Source organism: Ambystoma mexicanum, chromosome 3p (assembly GCF_040938575.1).
Source record: "Ambystoma mexicanum isolate Mex_15411 chromosome 3p, UKY_AmexF1_1, whole genome shotgun sequence".
NCBI classification, from domain to species: Eukaryota; Metazoa; Chordata; class Amphibia; order Caudata; family Ambystomatidae; genus Ambystoma; species Ambystoma mexicanum.
This window is the reverse complement of record NC_090925.1, coordinates 1153478643-1153498450: the sequence shown is the minus strand read 5'-3', so window position 1 is coordinate 1153498450 and position 19808 is coordinate 1153478643. Positions and strand designations below refer to the sequence as shown.

Here is a 19808-nt window from a genome sequence, read left to right as displayed (position 1 = left end):
TGCTGCCGGCTTCATCCATGGTAGAACATGCTGCTTAGGACCTCTGTACGCCACTTCAGATGTACCCAGACCTCAATACAAATCACAAGTACTCGAGCCCCGCTGGGAAGTGCTGCTACGGTTCCTGTAAATGCAGCGCAGGTGCCATATCTGCAACCAAGCTTCCCTCCTTAAGGGGGTGGGGGAACAATAAACACAAGGCCTGGAGACTTTGGAACTGCACCGAGACAGGATTCACAATCACTTCTGGTGCAGCTAAACCGGAAGCGGCTGAGACGGCAGAAGGGAAAGAGGTAAACAGGTGCAATCAAGGTGGGGTATAAGTGGAAGTGATGCTAGCAAACGAGGGGCATGCTGGTAGTGGTTCCATGTCTTAAAATCGGGGCAAAAATGGCAGTGTATACAAAATATTGCAACAAAAATGCTGTTTTGCCGCCACAATCATGTAAAGGATGCCCCCGCAACCCCCGGACCCCTTAAATAGCATAATGGGGTACACCTTTACAGGGTCAAACCACTGCCTTTTTGCTGTGATTTTTTTTTTACCAGTGACATTTTTGCCGCAATTTTATTACCCGATACCCTGGTAGTGGGGGTTGGGGGAGGATCTCAAGAACAGAACACAGGCAACCATTGGTCTCGGATACAGTTGCCCAATAGTGCCGCCCTCCACCCTGCCCGCCCGCCAACTCCTACTAATATTTTAATATTCTGCTTAACCATCTCAAAGTGTGTTTTGCCATGTCGGCAGACTATTTCTTACTCAAGCTGCAGAAACATGGTGTTCTTTCTGCAAGGTCTGTGAATGTCCCTTCTGAGGTTGCACAGGACAGCCTTTCCTGTTCTGGGCAAAGGAGGTGCTTGGGGGAAGGGTAACTCACTTGGGTAGGTGGGGCCTACAACCTACTACACGAAGACCATGCAATATTTTAAATTGTTGAAAAGGAATTTGTAATCATTTGACCAGATTTTGAAATGGTAAACCGAGAGTCTGTGCGCTGTGCACGCTCCCATTTGGTACTTAAAGCGTGCTGGTTTTACTGTGACCAGACGAAACATTCCAAGAAAATTCTACAACTTGTGTCATGTTGCAATGTGTGACCTGCTAAGATTCTCTGGTCCCATGGTGCTTAGACCACCCCCCCCCCCCCCCATGTCCCATTAAGAAGGGTTGACACGTGGAGGCAGTGTCGGATGGTCCAAGAAACAGTAATGCAGTGTGGTCTTGTATAGCGCCCGTCTGCCATTTTGGTTGCCTCTCTGTGAAAGAAGGGGGGGGGGGGACAAGAACCATATAGTCTTCAGTACAGTATTTTGAAGGAGCCTACATGGCAACAGAAAAGGGAGGATAGCCCATAGTGTCACCTTTCCCAATAAAGCCAGCAAGAAAAGGTCACAAAAATATACCTGTGTTCTTACTCGGGAATAAGAGGGCACACCAATTCTTTCTCATCATCCTGGTGGCATCAGATGTGGTTTCACACAAAAGTAAAGAACATTCTGTTGCAGAATTTGCAAAAACTGTAAACTGGTCGAGGATCTGGTTTGCTATGGTATATCCCATTGAGTATCCCCAACATTAATATCAACCCATGCCCAAAAAGATTGATTTGTTGGGGACCATCCACAGAATCCATCATTGGACTAGTCCAACAAGGGCCGACACATTCTCGCACTACTAACACTTATTCAAGACTATTCGAAATGACAACGTATGTTGACCTGTTGAGTAGCACCAAAGGGTTCCACACAAAATTCCAAGCCAGCAAGTCGGTTGGGGTTTAAATGCAGCATGACATGCACATGTGTTTCCCATGATGGAACGTTGAAGTCATGAGATTGAACCCCACCCCCTCCACCTCCACCTCCACCTCCACCTCCCATTATCGCTCAGTCTGCAGTCACAATGACCTCATTCCACGCACTTCCAAAAGAACTCGATTTCCCAACTGGTTTCATGACCACACAGAGCAAGACGACAGGCTTGTGGTATCCGAGTCCAGTACAAACAGAGCCACGGCTCAGAGATTCCCAGGGGCGGTGCTTAGGGTCAGAATCTCACATGGCGACAGTGACAGAGTCTTACTTTGAATTTAATGCACAGAGTCACCTGGACCCACCCTTTTGCTGCACGTTCCGCAGTCTTGACTCGTAGCTACGTGAGGTTCAAACAGATCTCATAATAGTGAAGGGCCCAGAATGAAAACTGAAGGAAACGCTTGGATGCGATCCCCACTTGCAAGTAGTGCTAAACAAGTGTTCAACGCTTCCATACAACAGGCATGTGCTTGGGGGGGGAGCAGCCTGCACGCATGCGCATGTTCTCAGACTCGCACTGACATTGCAAAGCCCATACATACGCTGCCGTTCACACCCATCTCCAAATATCACTGCGAGGTGGTCAGCGTTCTATAGTAACCAGTCTTTATAATTTACTTCTAATCTACAGCTCATACAAGCTCCCCTCCGCTCCCACAAATGGCCCCTCTATGGGAGGCATTTAGCAAGACAGTTCAAAATACTGCTCGTAGTTTGTTTCGACAGCCTCCACATACTTCTTCAATGCTCCAAGGAAAAACAAACTCTGATCCGTTTGTAGACCGGATTATACTACACAGAATCCAAGTCCTTCTGAACATTTTAAAGAGGAGCTGAACTTCCCAAACACCATTTAGGCACATGTAGGACGGCAGGTGTATTTATGACCTCTCGGCCGTCTTCCTCCTAGGCCTAGGCCATCCTCCATGCACGCACACTCGGTGCTCTATAGGCCGCAAATCTAGCCACGATGTAACAAGCACTGTACAACTAGGGGCACAGTAACGAGGTACATCACACTAGGGTCCCGGTAACAGTATAGCCTAGTCGGGGTACACCTGGAGGACATGGAAAGGGAATGCAGAATAGCGCGAGGAAGGTGGACCCAGTCTCGACTCACGGAAGGACGCCTGCGCTCCCGTTGAAGCAATATTGCTGCAAGCATCACATGATCGGACCTTCCTGGCGGCACCGCGGAGGCCTCGTGCCAGCATCAGCATTTCCCTTCCTGAGACTATAGATCTTTATTAGCAATCCTCGACATCAGCCTGCATCACACATGGTCACACTATGGAGGCACTCTGCCCATCCACAGTTGGGTAATTCCCTTCCTCATAAGCGAATATGAAGGTAGAGAACTACTCGAAGCCCACCCTTCGCCTCACGGCTTGCTGGGGTAACGGCCTCTCCTCCAGGAGAGAAAGAGCAGGACTTGTTCCCCTTGAAAGCCTCCCAGAAGTTCCCAAAGGCAGCAAGTCATTAAGCAACTCCACACATGTGTTCTTTCTTTTTCTGGGCACATTCCAGGAAGGGTTCATAAGAGGAGGACAGAAGGATAAGACCAGGACACGCCCCCCAACCCCATGGGTCAAAATCAGGATTAAGTCACCAAACTGACCAGCGACAGGGGGTGATGGGGGCTGCTCCTGTCCACCAGGCAGCCCCATACTCGTGTCGGGGAACACCCAACGGGCACACACTGGCACGGCTCCTATGCCGCACACGCAGGGGCGGGGGTCCAGCCCACCCCGCCGGCTCACCGCGGCCCCGGCTCTGGGTGCTCCCAGGCCGGGGTCGCCGCCCCAGCCCGCCTCACATGGCTGGGGGACACACAAGGACGGCGTTGCCCGGCAGGGGCGCCGTCCGGACGGCGTTGCCCGGCAGGGGCACCGTCCTCAAGCTGGGCCCCATCCTTGGGCCTACCACACGTGGTGGGGCACCCGCATGGTGCCCCCAAAAACACAAACACACGCGAGTTGGGTCTCGACTGACGAGCCGGAAGCGGCTCGTTTACTTTATTAACTTGGTCACGTGGTTCCCCACGTGACCACTACAACACACTAGGGCGATACCATGCCTCCCTACAGGGGAGACATGTAACAGGGGGCATAGAATACTTATCCACTGAGGGGAGTTTAAGAGACCGTCCTCTTAAAAGCCCCCTAACCCTCACGGGCCCAGGAGAGCGCTGCCTGTCGGGAAATGTGTGCACCGTGGGCACCAACAAAGTATAGCATTTTGCCACCGGGAAAAGTGCATTCATTATGCCGAAATAGAGTGGGAAAATGTATTACAACAAAGGGTTTGCTCCAAAACGGACTGCTAGACGGTGAGGGGGGGGCGAGATAGGTGGATAACAATTGTATGCCACAGAAAAAAAAAGCATTACAAAAAGATGGACATAGGACGCTGAAATGCTAGACACATTACAAGCATCGCGGCACTGATGCCTCGCAAAGCATAGCTGAACATGGCAACGGAAACCATTGTCTGCACCTCATTTGCTTTTGTAAAGTATTGCGATAAATCACACAAATAGGTTTTCGGAATTGTGTTATCTTATTAATAATGTTGGTTTTATCGTCTGCAGAGCAAGGATGCCAAGTGGTGCCAGGTAGCCCATCAAAACGGTAAGCTGGTTTACGATGCTGAGTATTTGTACGAGTTGGCAGAGGTCAAGTCTTAAATGGTGGGGGTGGGAGGGGGGGCTGCTGCGAGACTCATTGACAAATGTAATGGGATGTGAAGTCACCAGAAATAAGCAAATGTAATTCAATGCCTTTGCATAACCACACAAATTGAACAGAACGAATGGCAGTTGCCCCTCATAAAATCACCTCACAAAACCATGAGGATATGTTCTTCCAACAGCGTTTTGTAAACGTTGAAAGGTGTTCATGATGTTTTAAACTCCAAGAACCAATACCAATACCTTCCCTGGAACACGCTGTACTGAAAAGTGACATTTAGTCGTTTTGCCATGTTTTCATCAGTTTATATAGCGCAGTGGTGAAGTGCCCTGCCTGCGAACCTGACGACGGCATTCATACATTCAAAGAAAACAGTCGACGTTTCTCTTTTTTACACACGGCCTGTAAACTACCCAGGGGGGTGGAGTCCACCCTATGAAAAGGGTGGGCGGACTCCGTCCCCCGCGTGTACCCTCCACTTGAGCTCTGGTTGCCAATAAATGTAAAAGGCTGCAGATTTGAGCCCTGAATGATTCATTTACAAAAAAAAGCGACACGGAGGGGTCAAGCTCACGTGTTAGCACTTAAGTGACCCATCCGAATGGGTGAAACTGCATCACATCTTGACACCCCTTACTGTACTCCAGGTGTGCGCCTCCCCCTGTACAGGCTCCCTTCATTGTTGGTCAGCGCCTATGGTCGTCCACAATAATGTCAGGTCCTCTTTAAAGGCTCATTTCCAAGACGCCAAGGTGTGTGCCCCCCCAACCCCCGCCCTTCTATCAGGGGATACATATCCAAGAGCTTGGCTAATGGGAGAAGCACACACACTTCCATTATGGATTCAATCCCCCTTACGCTGCACAGTGTTATCTAAAGCTCCACAAGCAGAGAAATCAGGGGTGGACTCCTACAGGCAGGAACGAGGCAAGAGTCCCAGGGCCTTGTACTAGCGCAAGGGAACTAGACGGATTACACTTCTTTTTCTAGCTCAGTAGACCCCTTCCTGTGATCATGGCACTATGCACACTAGTCACTAGGCCCACCCTTAGCAATGGATACCATTTGGGAAGCAAGTCATTGCTACAGGAGGAAGAGGGACGACAGTTGGCACCCCAGCTACATCACAAGGTACACTTAGCTCCTCTAAACTCTCACTTGAGACGATACCTGGAACCGTGGCACTACCCTCCTGGCACTCCCCCCTGCTCGCCGGAATAGACCAACTATTTTCATTTCCATGACCGAGATGTGCCACAGTGCATCAAAGAGGGATAGCGTGTTGCTCCACAATATAACTCACAACAGGAAGATCGCCACAGAACGCTCATCTATGAAAGGACACCAAACTGAACAAAAAGGCACCATAATGTATATTCACCAAAACCACTGCACGGTCTAAAGAATGTGTGGCCTACAACTCCCACCGGCCCTACGCAGTGAAATCAACTATGAGGATTTACGCAAGTTGCAGACCCCCTGCGTTATCCAAACTATAGATACTTCACAGTTCTCGCAAATTATGGGACAGTAACCAGGGAGCACTCTGAGATACTTTCACCCGATCACCCGAGTATGCACACAGTCTCTGCTCAAATTATACCCAGTCATGCCATGGGTGGGACTACTACAAGAACGCCACCCAAACTCCTCTTTTAGGCAAGTTGTCGGCAGCCTTTGGTGCTAAACATGTTTTAGACTACACATCCCATCATCCCTATGCAGCATTGTCAATGTAAGAGATCATGGGAACCATAGTCAGACGTCTGAAGAGCACAGGTTACAGACTACCGTTTTGGGCTATGACAGGGGTCTGCAACCTTTGGCTCTCCAAAGGCTTTGAACTACAACTCCCATCAGTCCTAGTCAGCATGGTCAATGGTGAGAGATCGTAGGTGGTTGTACTCCATTTGGAGAGCCACAGGTTGCAGACCACTGGGCTATGAGATGGGGAGGGACTACAGCAGGACAACTACTATGCTCACCCACCCTTTTCCCCATAGGGTATAGGGTGAGACAGTCCCTTAGGCTATCCCTTAACTTCAGATCATCCAAGGTGAGGTACCATACGGAAGCGACTTTCAAAAACTAACAGCGGTGTGTGGCACAGGGGGCCTGTGGGTTCCAACTGCCGAAAAAGTGTTTATTAGTGCACCACAGAATGCTTCAAGGTAGGGGTGTTGCTAGGTCTGGGTAAGATACAGGGCTACACTAATGTCAACATAGCCCTGAAGGAACCAAGGTGTGGGTTAGTCCTTGCACATCAAGACAATGTATCCCGCCCCCATACACAGGAGTGGGTCAGGAACCAGCTAGAGCTAGGTTGGAACCAAAATACCGGACTCTGGCTCAAGTGCATTGGTGAAAAAGGAGCCCAACTGGAGCCGAGCCAAACATCTCAACCGCTGTAGCATTTACAAAACAAATTAAAGTGGCACTGCCACCCAGTGACCGTTAAAAGAACTGCATACAATTATCCAAATGCACAGAGTACTTTGTTTATCTATTGCCAGGAATTTGCATGTTGGGGCAAAACTAAAGATGCAAAAGGAGCATGTGCAGTGTGAAACCTGCAAGATTGCAAACTGTGCAACCAGAAAACCTGGCTTCCATACTTCACCAATCTATGCAATCCTGGACACACTCCTCTACGGAAGCCAGATTTCCTTTAGCTGCCATTGTTGGGAGTACTTAGAAGGGATTCTGTTAAATGTGCACTACGCAGAAAGCCCCACTTATATATCAAACTACATGGTCTGTTCCAAAGATAATGTGGCGTCTGGAGGGCCGGATCGGGTGTTATCGGCCCGGGGCCAGAGTTGGGTCCACGGGCCGAACACTCCGTCCTGCACACCAGATGGAGAATAAGAATATTTTTATTTATTTTAAACAGCCATTTTAGTTCATTGAACAGGACGCTGCGCACGTCCCCTTCAATGAATGGAAATACTGTCCCCAAGATGGCTGCCATGGATATGGAAGGCGGGGCTCCAGACAAAGCCCCCTCTTCCATTTCCATGGTGGCCACAGATGGGAACTCGAAAGGCGTCACCACCAAAGAAAACAGGTAAGTGGAAGCATTTAAGTTATGGTTGGCGGGGTAAAGATGGCGCTACGAGCAGGGGAAGCAGCCTCCAGGTTCCATGAAACGTGGGTTAAGATTAGCGTTGTCAGCCCATGATCCAAAGAACCCGATTGGCTGCTCCCCCAACCCTAGGTGCTTATTTATCAGTTATACTGTACACTCTACAAGCTCAAATATCTCAACTTGCTTATAGCTCCACTTCCAACAGTAAAAATGAATAGATAGTGTGTACAGCTTGAGCAAGAGTGGGTGCTCAGGGCACTTTCCTTTACTGTATTATTTGCCTGCCAGGGCAATATATTTTACTCTCACCCCAGGCTATGGGTTGTGGCCATGGGTTCGCCAGTGGTACCCAGTTTGTGAAAGATGCGGTGGGAGGTCAAATTTGTCTTGGGCAAGGGGCATGCAGGTCTAGACAGGAGGCCTTTCACCAGCCACACAGCCCTCAAGTTTATGCCCTCAATCTCCCACCATCCAGGACAACTGGGTGCTGCAAGTTGCTCCAAATGTGGCTGCTGAAAGACCAAAGATGGCTTCCTAGCGATTAAGCCCGCTAGAAACTGTGCACAATAACTAGCGCTGAGTCTCTGAAACAAATGCTACAAGTAGCAGTTTTTCCTGTTCTGTTTCTTATGTCTTGAAAATACAGTTGCAAAGCACAAGAGATTGTGTAGGCCGCCATTACTTTACACTCTGGTACACGTGGAGTTCTATTCAGGTTGGTGGAAATTAGGCAATAATCACTTTTTGCCATTTGTCAAGCTGTTTTGTATAGTGATGGATGTGCTTTTACGGCATTTGTATGAAACAGAGCATTATTTTAGCTCCTGAAACCGGTATTTACATCAACCAGGAATGAGGAGATATGTGGTCAATTGTCCAAATTGCAGAATGGGATCAAATCCACCCTTGCAAAGTGTGCGATAACCGACAAATCACTTAAATTCACTCTGTCATATCTTCCGAAATTGGGATGCCAAGCATAGGTTACCTCATATGGGGGCCGGGAGGCAGGACATAAAGCTTGTGTTGGGTGGCAGGGAGGAGGATTCCAGGTAGCTGATGGAGGAAGCAGGTATGGGTTTTGTTTTGGAGGGTGGGGAGGTAGTCACAAGGTATATCGCTTTTGCTGGCTGGTCTCGGCTCTACCCATGCATATTTGGGTCCCCTCATGGTCCAAGGAAGCATGCCCCGCTCACGTTTTCATCATCCCTGGCGCTCTTGGGATCCTTGATCGTTCACAGCGAGGTTCAGTGTTCATGCCGCTTCTAGAAGCTCAGGTGCATAGCTGGCCATTTTCCAGGAAGCACTCGAAAATCAAGTTCTCCTGGAGTCCACTGCCAGGAAAGGACACTAGTGGTTCTGGTATTACACCCAAGAGAAGAGGCAAAGCTTTGGTCCCCTAAATATGACGAATGGCGCCGAGGAGCAGTGCTGCCCATCTCACTCAGCCTTGGCCAGAACATCCCATGCTCCAGTTCAAACGCATTGCCACTTGCTTCACACCCCAGTTTTTCAGCCAATCACAGCACTTGTCTTTTTGGCATCTCAATCCTCACTCAGTCACACAACAGGAGGAACACATACCGCTTCCTGCAAGGACTCCTTCCTGGATCACTGTATCCATGCATCTCCTTACCCTCCAGGAAGGATCCCCCTTGCTCCCTCAACCGCCTCTGACGGACCCTCCACTGCATGGCTTTTAGCGCTCCAAGGCGCACCATTCCTTTACTCCGCGATCCCCTACTCAAACACCCCAAAGCCTCAAAAAGCACTGCCGTCTTTACCTTTACTCCCCGATACCAAATGCAACCCGAGCCACAACCTGCCCTGAAGCACTGGAGGCTCTGGTCACATGTGTCAATTTCATCTTCTTCGCACTGGTCGAGAAGGCTCTCTTCCCAACCGACAAGCATACGACAGCCTGACCACTTCCCTTCCCACCCGCAGGACGGCACCGTCCCCTGCCACAGCTTATCCTACCAGGCTCAGCTGCAGTTAATAGGCCAACAAAGCAGCAAGTGGTTGACATCACAGTACTAAGCCCTCCCTTTCATAAAGTGCTTCAGAAATAAACACCAAGCTATTACAGCATGGCAACAGCCGTGGAGGGGGGTGGGGGGGTGGTGGTGAGGGGCGTTTGTGTCCGAGGAACTCATTTGAGATCTAGTTGGAGTAAACACCACACATCTCAAAAAAATCCTCACATGCATTAAAAGGACAGGCGCCTCAAGTTACTCAGCAAGTATGGTTCGACTGACTAGACAGAAAATAGAAGCATTTATCACGGATTCCACTTAGGTTCCTGAGACAAGCTGGCAGAGTCCCTCCCAGGATCCGACAATGAGCAACACCACCGGTCTGCAGCTGCTGACACAACAATGATATCCACAGGAACAGGTGCGCCTGAATCCAAAAGAAATCAGATCTCCTACCTCGGAGACTGATCACTGTTCTTCAATCAATCCCAAACACGCCAGTCAATGCTCCCACAGCCACCATTGCAACCCTCCAATAGCTGCATGTGTGCTGTTGGATAACAACTTGCACCCATTTGGAAACCACTACTTGAAATAAATCATACTTGGAACCCTTTCCTACAAGGAAGCAACTGGAAGACTAACCCAACGGCTTGAGGCCTCAGAAGGATGGTAGGACTGGTGATGATGGGTTGGTTGCACGTTGGGCTGCCCCACCGAGCAGTCAAGAGGCGCCACCATTCTGGGAAATCGCCCATTTTCCCCCAAAGGTGCTGTAGAAACGGGCTCAAGTCCTTTTATGATTGAATATGGAAATGTAGGCATAGATGTATTTACAACAAGGCTGACCAGGCCCAGGCCAAGGGTGGCAGATTGCCAAAAGGAGCAGCATTTTATTGCAGTTTATTTTCAATTTACTGCTTGTCATTTTTTTTTTTAATAGAAAGCCAACTTTGTTTCTTCAAGTCTGGCTGATCCCCAACACTGCAATTAATTTTGTGCTGTTAGCAGTCATTCCACTCTTGACTGCTGAAGCCTGATGACCAAACTTGTATGTATGATATTTGCAAAAGCTTTGTTAGGGTGACATGTTTAAAAAAAAAAAAATAGAATAAAAAAAGGGAACGCGCACCAAACCCAGCATGCTTTAGGTATTTTGTGATTCAGTCATACTACTCTCACAGACACATATTACAAATATAAAGCTCTTCGGTAATTCTTATCTTCCCAAAATGCTCTTTAATATGCAAAACAGCCAAAACCTCATTGGTTTTATTGGTGCCACTTCACATTATCTTTGGAGTTCTTAATAATCAATACATACACTGTGTTAAGCAATCACTTTTATATTCAAATACAAAACATGCATTTTTTAAACCACTGCAAAATTTAGGGTAAACGTTAAAAATGACATCATTTTACAATATTAAATGCATGCTTATGCTTAAGTCAAGCACAGAGTTCCCACAGGTGGCACTAAAATCATGTTCAGAAGCAAGCATTAATTTCCCTTCCCCGGCTCCACATTTCGGAGGTCTGTGGCCACCCAAAAGGTGCAAGCAGGAAATAGATCATAGAGAAGTTAAAATGGAGAAGAGTAAATCTGAATGTGCAAGTGCTTCAAGAAACCTGTGAAAGGATACCCAATGCATAAAAGGGTGAAAACAAACACGTGTGCAAAAGGTACACACCATTTCACAGCTGTAAATATATCCATTCAGCCATCTTTAAACTGCTCAGTAATAAGCAGGCAAATGGCATCCCTACTGGGTTTACCATGTGTCTTTGATGACCTTCTGCTGCACGCTCAGTACCTCTAGGAGAACCAGCTGCAAAGTATGTCACACAATGCATACCTGATGCTTATAAGTTATCTTTACATTAATTATATTTTAAAAACAAAGTAGGACTTTAACTGAGAAACAGCAAGACATCTATAGCTATACCCACACATCTCAAAATGTAAACTTTGCCTTTTGACAAGACTGGATGTAGAAATGTAGTTATGTTGCATTAATATTACAGACCATTCTAGGTGCTTCTCAGAGTGACAGCAGGCAATTTGTGAGAGAAACCAGATATTAGCATTGAAATTTAATTCCTCATTCCAACCTTCTCTCACTTGTGTCCTGTGGCAAACAGTATATGTGGCATGCACTCCTCGCAACAGCAGCATGGACCCCAGAACTCCTCCCATTCATCTAGTCTGGCGGCATCTCGGCGGCAGCGCAGATCGTGGTTCCCATCCGCTCCTGTGCCCGCCCAGCCTCCGAGAGCACCCCGCACGCCATGGCGTCCCTGGCGACTGCTCCCCCGATCGCGTTGGGGTTTACCCTGGAGTCTGCAGACATGCATAAGTGCCTTCCTTCATTGTGGGCGCCCATTGGGCACAGCGCTTTGCAGTAGAACGTCACGTGAACCGATTAGCGGTCATGTGATCCAGAAAACAACACAAAGCGGTCACGTGACCAGGTGGGCAGTCACGTGACCCAAAAGAACGGCATAAGAGCTCCAGCCCTCTCATTTAGTGCTTCTCAGCTGTTCCTTCGGTGAGTAGCTTTTCTGTGCTTCTCGTGCTCCTGCTTTTAGTCTTCCTGGATCCCTGACCTGGTTTTGCTTCTGGATTGCCTCTTTTTGGATTTGTCCTTTGGAACTCTGTATACTGGAAGTGACTAGACCTTGGATTGCCTATTGCACTGCCTCTGGTTTTTGCCCTCTGGATTTGGTTGTTTTTGGACTGCCTCACTGAACTGCTCAAGACCTCTGGATTGCTTCTTGGACCGCCTTGTTTCCTACTCTTCGGCTCAGGTACTTACATTGGAAACAAAGTATCGCTTCCTAGGTGACCACATTGGACCCTTCCACCTTGAGATTCTATTACCATACTCTCCACTCCTTCAGGGGTAACACTTAGGTTTCAAGCTGCCATCGGTCATCCCTAGGGTAGGTGTTTTTTCGGTCTACCTTCTTGTGCTTATAGTAGTTTCCTTATACCTGCCTGCTAACCATTCTCTCTCCCTTACAGCCATCTGGGACCCATTGTCTTCTGTTCCTGCCTACCACCTGTGGCCCCAATAATCGGTCAGCAAGTTAATAGCTCTTCTCTGAATGGTACTTGGGGACAGAGGTATAATCTTCGTGGACCTCAGATCTTGACATTATGTCAATATCACTTCCTCTAAAAGATGGTTTTCGGACATAACCAAAAGGTAGACAATTAGCCTTAAAAGTTACCTCTAGTGAACTCAACTGTACAACAAACTGCCTTCTCCAAATACTGGACAGCAGAGATCTGAAAACACTCTTTCAACCACCATTACATAGAAGATAACATGTTTGATTTCATAGAGAGGAAGCAATAACCTTGTAATCCCTGCAACCTTAAAAACCTCCTTATAATGTTAGGTAGCCAAAATGGGGGACAGAAATCAGGGTGAAGGGGTGTAGTTGGGTAACATGGAAAGGGTTTGTTGAAGGGGCGGAATCTGATGACGCTGCAGAGTCTGGCAGAGGAAGTAAAGTTAGGGGTGCATGCACTTATTTGGGGGTAGGGCAGCAGAAAGCCTAAATACACCACTGCATGTAGGTTCAAAGAAGGCGTCAACAACCTCTCCGACCAGGTGTACATGCAGTCAAGGAAGCGCGCCAGCCGATAAGAGACCCATGACCCAAACTTCAATGTACTTTTCCACCAGTAAAAGAAACCGCACTTTACTTTCCTTCACTTTTAGTCTGCATGCAAAAAAATCCAATATGGAGCCTACAGGCTATGCCACCGCTAATCTGCCATGAAATGAACCAACAACGTATGCATTGCCCAAAGGTTTTACAAATGCAACAGTTCATAGCCCCCTCAAACATTAAATGATACTTGGATGGGTGGAGAGTTCATCGCTTAAGTGCTGAACGCCGACTAGGACCAACATGCATTTTACAAGTTCCAATCCCAGCTGAGCCAACTCAGCCCTGCCTTTTAACATCTACCATTAGAGCACTTAGAAGCAGTAGGAATCTAGCACGTGGCACTATATGATATTATCCCCCCAGACACTTGGGGACTGGAGATGCTAAAAACAGGAAAATCCTGTGCATAAATATCTGTACTGCCTCCAACATCATCAGTGGCTTGTTGCGAACAAACTACACGATTACTCTGACCATATCAATGGGCACCATGCGCAGGAAATATACAGTAGGGTACCCAGCACACACCCAGTGCAACACCACCAGGCAGAGAAGGAAGTCCCTACAGCAGTAGCAGCACCAACAAGGTCTGGTAACGTGCCATCATTGGGTTTAGTAGCGGATATTTTCTTAAAATAGTCATGGCGGCTTGTCCCATTCTTAAGGCTTTGTGGGTTTACTTTTGCCTGCTTTTTTTGTTGCACAAACCAGATGAAACAAAAATTAACACATGCTTTTGTTTCACTCTCACAACTGCAAGTTCCCATTTCAAAGATAGCCAAATCCTAACAGACGTGGTGCTGTGCCAAAGAACGTCTGAGTGAAAACGTAGTGGCATGAGATTTTAGGGTGTGTGGTATAAGGAGGTGCCGAGCCAGCGCTCTATGCTCCCGACTCTTCTTTCCAAGGACGGCCACATCAAGGCCACGGACCACCTCCTTTCTTGAAGACCTACTTAAAAGGCGTTAGTTACGGTTTCCCAAAGCAATGATACGTGGGTTCATCAGCCTTGGAAAGATGCATGGTCAAGTCTGCCTGCTCAGAACAAGTCAGGAACCCAACAAGCTAGCTCACAAACTATACCCTAGAATGGTTTGAAAGAATTAAAAAGGCAATTGGGAGAAACTGAGCCGTCATCCGTCTGGTCCAGGGAGGGAATTTGTTTTCAAATCAACGTTCTGTGAACTTTCCATGCACTCCTGAGATTACTTGCCCAGTGTCTAGGTCCGTGGTAGTGACAAACTGTGGCACAGGCTAAGGTAAAGGTCTGAAATCCTATGACGCAGGAGACACTGCGCCCAATAACCCTGCATTCAATTTTCAAGCTATGGATCACATGAGGAGCCCCCGATTCAGCATCACAAATTTCCTTCCACGAGCTCAGAAGTAAAGTTCTAGTCCCCTTTTGCTTTCCATCATTAAAACGCACACAGAAAACGTTGGCAGTCATTCTTTGGCGAAGCCACAGACGGGGCACAGCAATCCGCTGGGTGCACTCCAGATCCATAAATAACACACATTTATATGGCTCACCAATGAGAATCAGTTTTAATGTCCATGTACCAGAAGACATTCTAACAGTGTTTTGTGATGCAAGGCTCCCCGTTGGTCTCTAGTGCGAACCCAGGCGGTTTCATTTTCCTCACCCAACTGGTAAAACAGGTTGGAAACAGCAGAATTATCGTTTCACGAGGTCTTGCAGCCACTGCCGAGCCCACTGCATGGTCAGCTTCATTGCACTCAGGTATGTAGTTCTCCTCAGGGCAACGTCAAGGGTCCCACAGGGCTCAGATGAGCGAGCGGTAAGGGTCCTGTTAGTTATGACCCTGCACCTCTGTCCATAGCACCGAGATGGTCACTCTTTGAGTGGACCCCTGAAGGACATCCTGCAGGCTGAGGATCGGGAACCCTGGGTTTCAGATACTGGACTAAGAGCTTTAGAAGCCGTTCGAGCTTGAGGCACTCCTTTCTACATCAACATCTTCACACGCCTGGACCCCAGACAACACCTTCATCAGGGCCGGTTCAAGGTTGTGGAAGGAACTTCCATTTTCCCTTTAATTTGCACCTTCCAATGACTTTTTGTAAACAATTAAAAAAGCACATTTCTCCATCTGAACTACTGGGTTATATGTGGACTGCTTTCATTTTTGGTTTTAGGACATTGCAATGTTAAGCAATTTGATTATGGTGACATTAGATTTGGGTTGTACTCGTGGGGGTGAATTTAGTAGGCTGGTACTGGTGCAAATTAATGTGTTTTTATGTTATTTTAAATGTGGATCATGAATCGCATAAGCATGCATGCTGTACTGCACTTATGCAGTATGTTATGTACTGCCATCTGTAGGTCATCAGACCACGGCACGTGGTATACAATACCTTCAATAGAAAAAGCAAAATGTCCTTTTGCAGACAAACGTCTTTCATGCCAAGTCCCTTCTTGGCAAGTTCAGTGTCCCAATGCCGTCTACGTAAAATGACCCTGGTCAGCAGGCCATCTTCTGACAAGGCCCTCTACCACATTGGCCTGCACATCTCAGTAGGCTCGGATTATGAGCCAATACATAAAGAGTCCTGCGCGGTACGAACTGAAGCCATTTTTTAGGGTTGTGGTGAAATGCACAACTAGGCAGATAGCTGGCACAAAACTTGGATGAGAGGCTGTTGGGGAATTGGGTGGAGGGGGTGCAGGTCAACTTCTTTCGGAGGAGGACGTTAAAAAGTAGACTGCAAAGGAGCTGGACCAGAACCTCTAAAATTACCTTACAGAAATAGATTGTGCAAGTCACATACATGTATAGATCAGGGGTCCTCCAACTTTGTCTCTCCAGAGGCTTTGCGCTACATACAGCCCCCATCAGCCCTTGCATGGGGAAGGGTCTTGGGAATCGGTGTGAAACATCTGGAGAGACGCAGGTTGCAGATCCCGGGTACTGAGATGTAGACAGAAACACTAGGGGAGGGTGTATCCATGGCCTGAAAAATACAAGACATTTCACCGAAAGCAAAGCTAAAAACCAACACAAATGCTATCTTTACTTGTCCTGAAAGTATGAACTTGAGTCGAGGAGAAGATGCGAGGGATAGTGTTTTAATAACCATTTGTAGACTTCATTGCACAGGCGGGCACACAAACATCTATTTGGAATCTGGGAGCAATAACCACAATAGCCCGGCTCGCGATGCTACCATACAGATGCAATATTCCAAAAGTGCCAAGACCAGGAACCGTCATTAAAGTAAATGGAGGGGACACATTTTACATAGCGGCCCGGGTACATGGGAGATATGCATGTCAGAACCATGTGGAAAAGTACCAAAGTACTCAGAGTCGCATTCCAGCCCAGCGATAGCATCAAAACAAGGTCTCTGGAATCCATGTATGTTCAAAACATATTCTTCACCGATAAAGCCTCATCCCAAAGCTGCAGGGCTGAGCAGCGCAATGTATAATGAATGATCCAGAAGAAAACAACGAGGCAATGCCTTAATTAGGTCAACAAAGTCATTTATTTTGCATATTTGCAAGCTTTCGTGGAATCTCTCCGCTTCCTCAAGCAGAGATGAAACGAAGCATTAGATAAACAGCACAGCTTACAAAGCCCTGCATGCACATATGCCGAGATGTGTGTACATACACAGCCACGCCCCCCAACCCCCCTCCAAATTTAAGAATAGCATTCCATAGGGTGGGGGGTGGTCTTATACTGAATGTGATCACTAGCAATATACAATCCTGTTAAGCACTTGGCAAAAGTGATATACGAGCAAATGAATACAAATTTCAAATACGTCCATCTGCCCTTGAATGGAAAGTGAAGAAGGGATTAACTATTTTTTTCAAGATTCACTAGAATTGCTTTTGGATTTACACAAGTAGATCATACTTGGCCGCATCCTAAATGAAGCGAGCACCTGTTTGGAAGGGGGCAGAAGAAAAGATCCTGAATAGATGTGCGTTGCGTCCCCTACAGGGTGGACCCGTGGTCTGCCAGAATCACCACCTCTTCATGAAAACGTGCAGCCCCAATGAAGAGTGGCAGCGCGGCTACTGAGCTGCAAAACCTCAAAATGGAGAACGACCCATTACAATGACTGGGGAACCCCGCAACTGTCGAAATAGTCCTTGACCCAAGTAGAGGTGTCACCGTTCGGGCACCCCAAGTCCAGCGAGTGACAGCCCTCAAGTGACCAGACATCACGTGAGACCATCACATCAGCAACTGGACCTGTGTGCTTCAATAATCCATATGAACATGCAGAGCACACAAAAAGACCACCAATGCCTAGATGCAAACTCCAAACAAGACGCAAAGCAGAAGCATCAAAATAAGAGAAATTGTATTAACGTGCAATCGCTCATGCCAGGTCTCCCCAATACTCCGTACCCACGCTTGCATATCATCAAGTAACTTAGTGCCCCCCAAACTCGCAATCGCCCAGATATTTGCGCCTATGTATAGAATGTTTTGTCGGTGAAAGAAAAAGAAATTTAAAAAAAAAGAGAACACCTCGTTCGTGAAGGAATTCAATACAACCTATAAGGACTGCTTTCTAAATAGGAGGGGGTCTCAAGAAATGATTAGGATGACATGAGGCAGAGATAAACTGCGTCACAAAACACGCCGTGATACGGAGCACCGCCAGCACAGGCCTCGCCTAGCGTACATGCGCAGCGCTGCGCGTCTGCCCTTCGGCTACTGCCAAACACGGTCTGCAAGCAACACCTCACAGCAGCGGCACCCTTGGCAAACACGGGCCTATCTGGGGAAGCAAACAGCGTGTCCTTTCAAGCGGCCGGCTCCAGGACAGGGGCTGCTGTGGGGACGCTGCACAAACAAGCGTGAAGGGCCCGGGCCCAGAGACCCCCCAAACAGGCCGCTGCCAGGAAGAAGGCTGCCCGAGCCCACCCCACTCTTCCAGAGAGGCGCAGCTCGGCAGGGAGTCTCCAGCTTCCTCGACCAGACACGCGGCCCTTCCTCTGGTGAACACTGGCGAGGGTTTGCCATCGGTTGAGGGGGACCCAACATGGCGCAGACCAATGCCGGTCACGAGAAATTAGATTTGTCAGACTGCTTTAATTTTTAGGAGGGATGGATGAAAAAATAAATTAAAAAAAAGTTGCGGAATTTTTGTTTTAGTTTCAGAATTTATTTTCAAAACGATGTAGTCAAAACCGCGATGAGAATACAATAGGGGGAAAAATGGTAACTCACCAGGTGAGACATGGATCCGTTGGCGATGTAGGGGTCAGACAGCATCAGGAAGGGGTAGCTGGAATACGCAGACGCCTTGTACATCCCTCCGTCCTGCTGCTTCAAACCTGCAACACCAAGAAGATGACCGTTTCACTTATGCCCAGGTGCCAGAGGAAAGCGATTTCTCCCATTTCAACACACAAAAACTAAGCAACCTAATAACACCAGACTGTAACAGCGCTGTGAAGCTGCAAGCGCCTAATGAATGGGAGAGTTGCGACTGAGTGTCTCGTATTCGCAGTCGAGATTGCCCGCATTCAACCTGTGGAAAGAAAACTGAATAAATAGCGCAGGTGACGAGTGGCCACACTACTTTATTAGTAGTTCATACTTCGCTTTCTTAGCCTTTCGTTCTTCTTTTAAGGGGGGTTAGGGGGTTATGGCTAAAGAGGCTTTATGGAGAGAGAGAGTTGGCTAGGCACTCACCCGAGGGAGCAATCCGTGCCCGAGATCAGTGCTGTACAGTCCAAGACCCAGTGCACACTGGCAATCCCCAGACACTAGCGGTGGAGGGACACTTCCTGCGACGTCAATGCCCCTCCCCACCACCCAACCAGCGGTTTTAATATGAACCTCTCCTCTGAGAGAAGGGGCATTGGCACCAGTACAACAGAAAAGGGGAGGGTTATTAGTAAACACTATTTCAGGCTCAATTTTGCCTCCACATGGACCTGCCCTCCGTGACACAATAGTCTCACGCAATCGAACCACAGGGTGGAAAAGGCACAAGCGCCAGTGGGGCTTGGTGGCGCCAAGGAACCAGGGGTGGCGCCAGCCTCACTTTCGCGATGGCTGGAGGAAAGTTCTAGAAAGCAGCCCATGAGTGGTCAGCTATCACCAAATGCCCCCCTGTGTGCCCCCCCCACCCCTTGGCCATTCCTTGGTGGCGCCCCTGTAGTATGCACACCATCAACTCTGCTCATAAGCAGTGCTTTAAATGGAGGAAAAAATAAATAAAAAATGAAGTGCAGGTACTCACTAATGCACTTTCGGCTCTGGTCGTTTTGGTGGGCACCTTGAGCCCAGGTCCCTTTTAGGCACACCCTGTTTGCAGGCAATGCCCAGTGAGACTGAATATGCCAAGGAGCACACACTATGGTAAAGCGGTTTATCCGAGATCCTTTAACACAAACTTCCAGTTTGTAGATGTGCATTGTGTTAAGAATGTTTGAATATCTATATTAAATTAGACTTTTTTCGAAAATCAAACTAGCAGATATCACAGCTGTAAAGTAAGCTTCAGAAGGGGAGTTTTATTATTGCTCGCTTTCATCACCTAATAAGAAATTTG

General features: G+C 47.9%; 1 protein-coding gene across 9 annotated transcripts in view; it reads right to left on the bottom strand.

Moving 5' to 3' along the window:
• Positions 1-19808, bottom strand: part of TCF7 (transcription factor 7) — a 527944-nt gene that overhangs the window by 494691 nt on the left and 13445 nt on the right. For 8 of the 9 annotated variants that reach the window (XM_069652547.1, XM_069652543.1, XM_069652544.1 and 5 more), the window contains exon 3: positions 18476-18582. In XM_069652547.1, coding sequence (XP_069508648.1) covers positions 18476-18582 — 107 coding nt within the window. Of the gene's footprint in view, positions 1-18475; positions 18583-18943; positions 18975-19808 lie in introns of those variants that run through there. The other variant, XM_069652545.1, reaches the window with a different exon arrangement.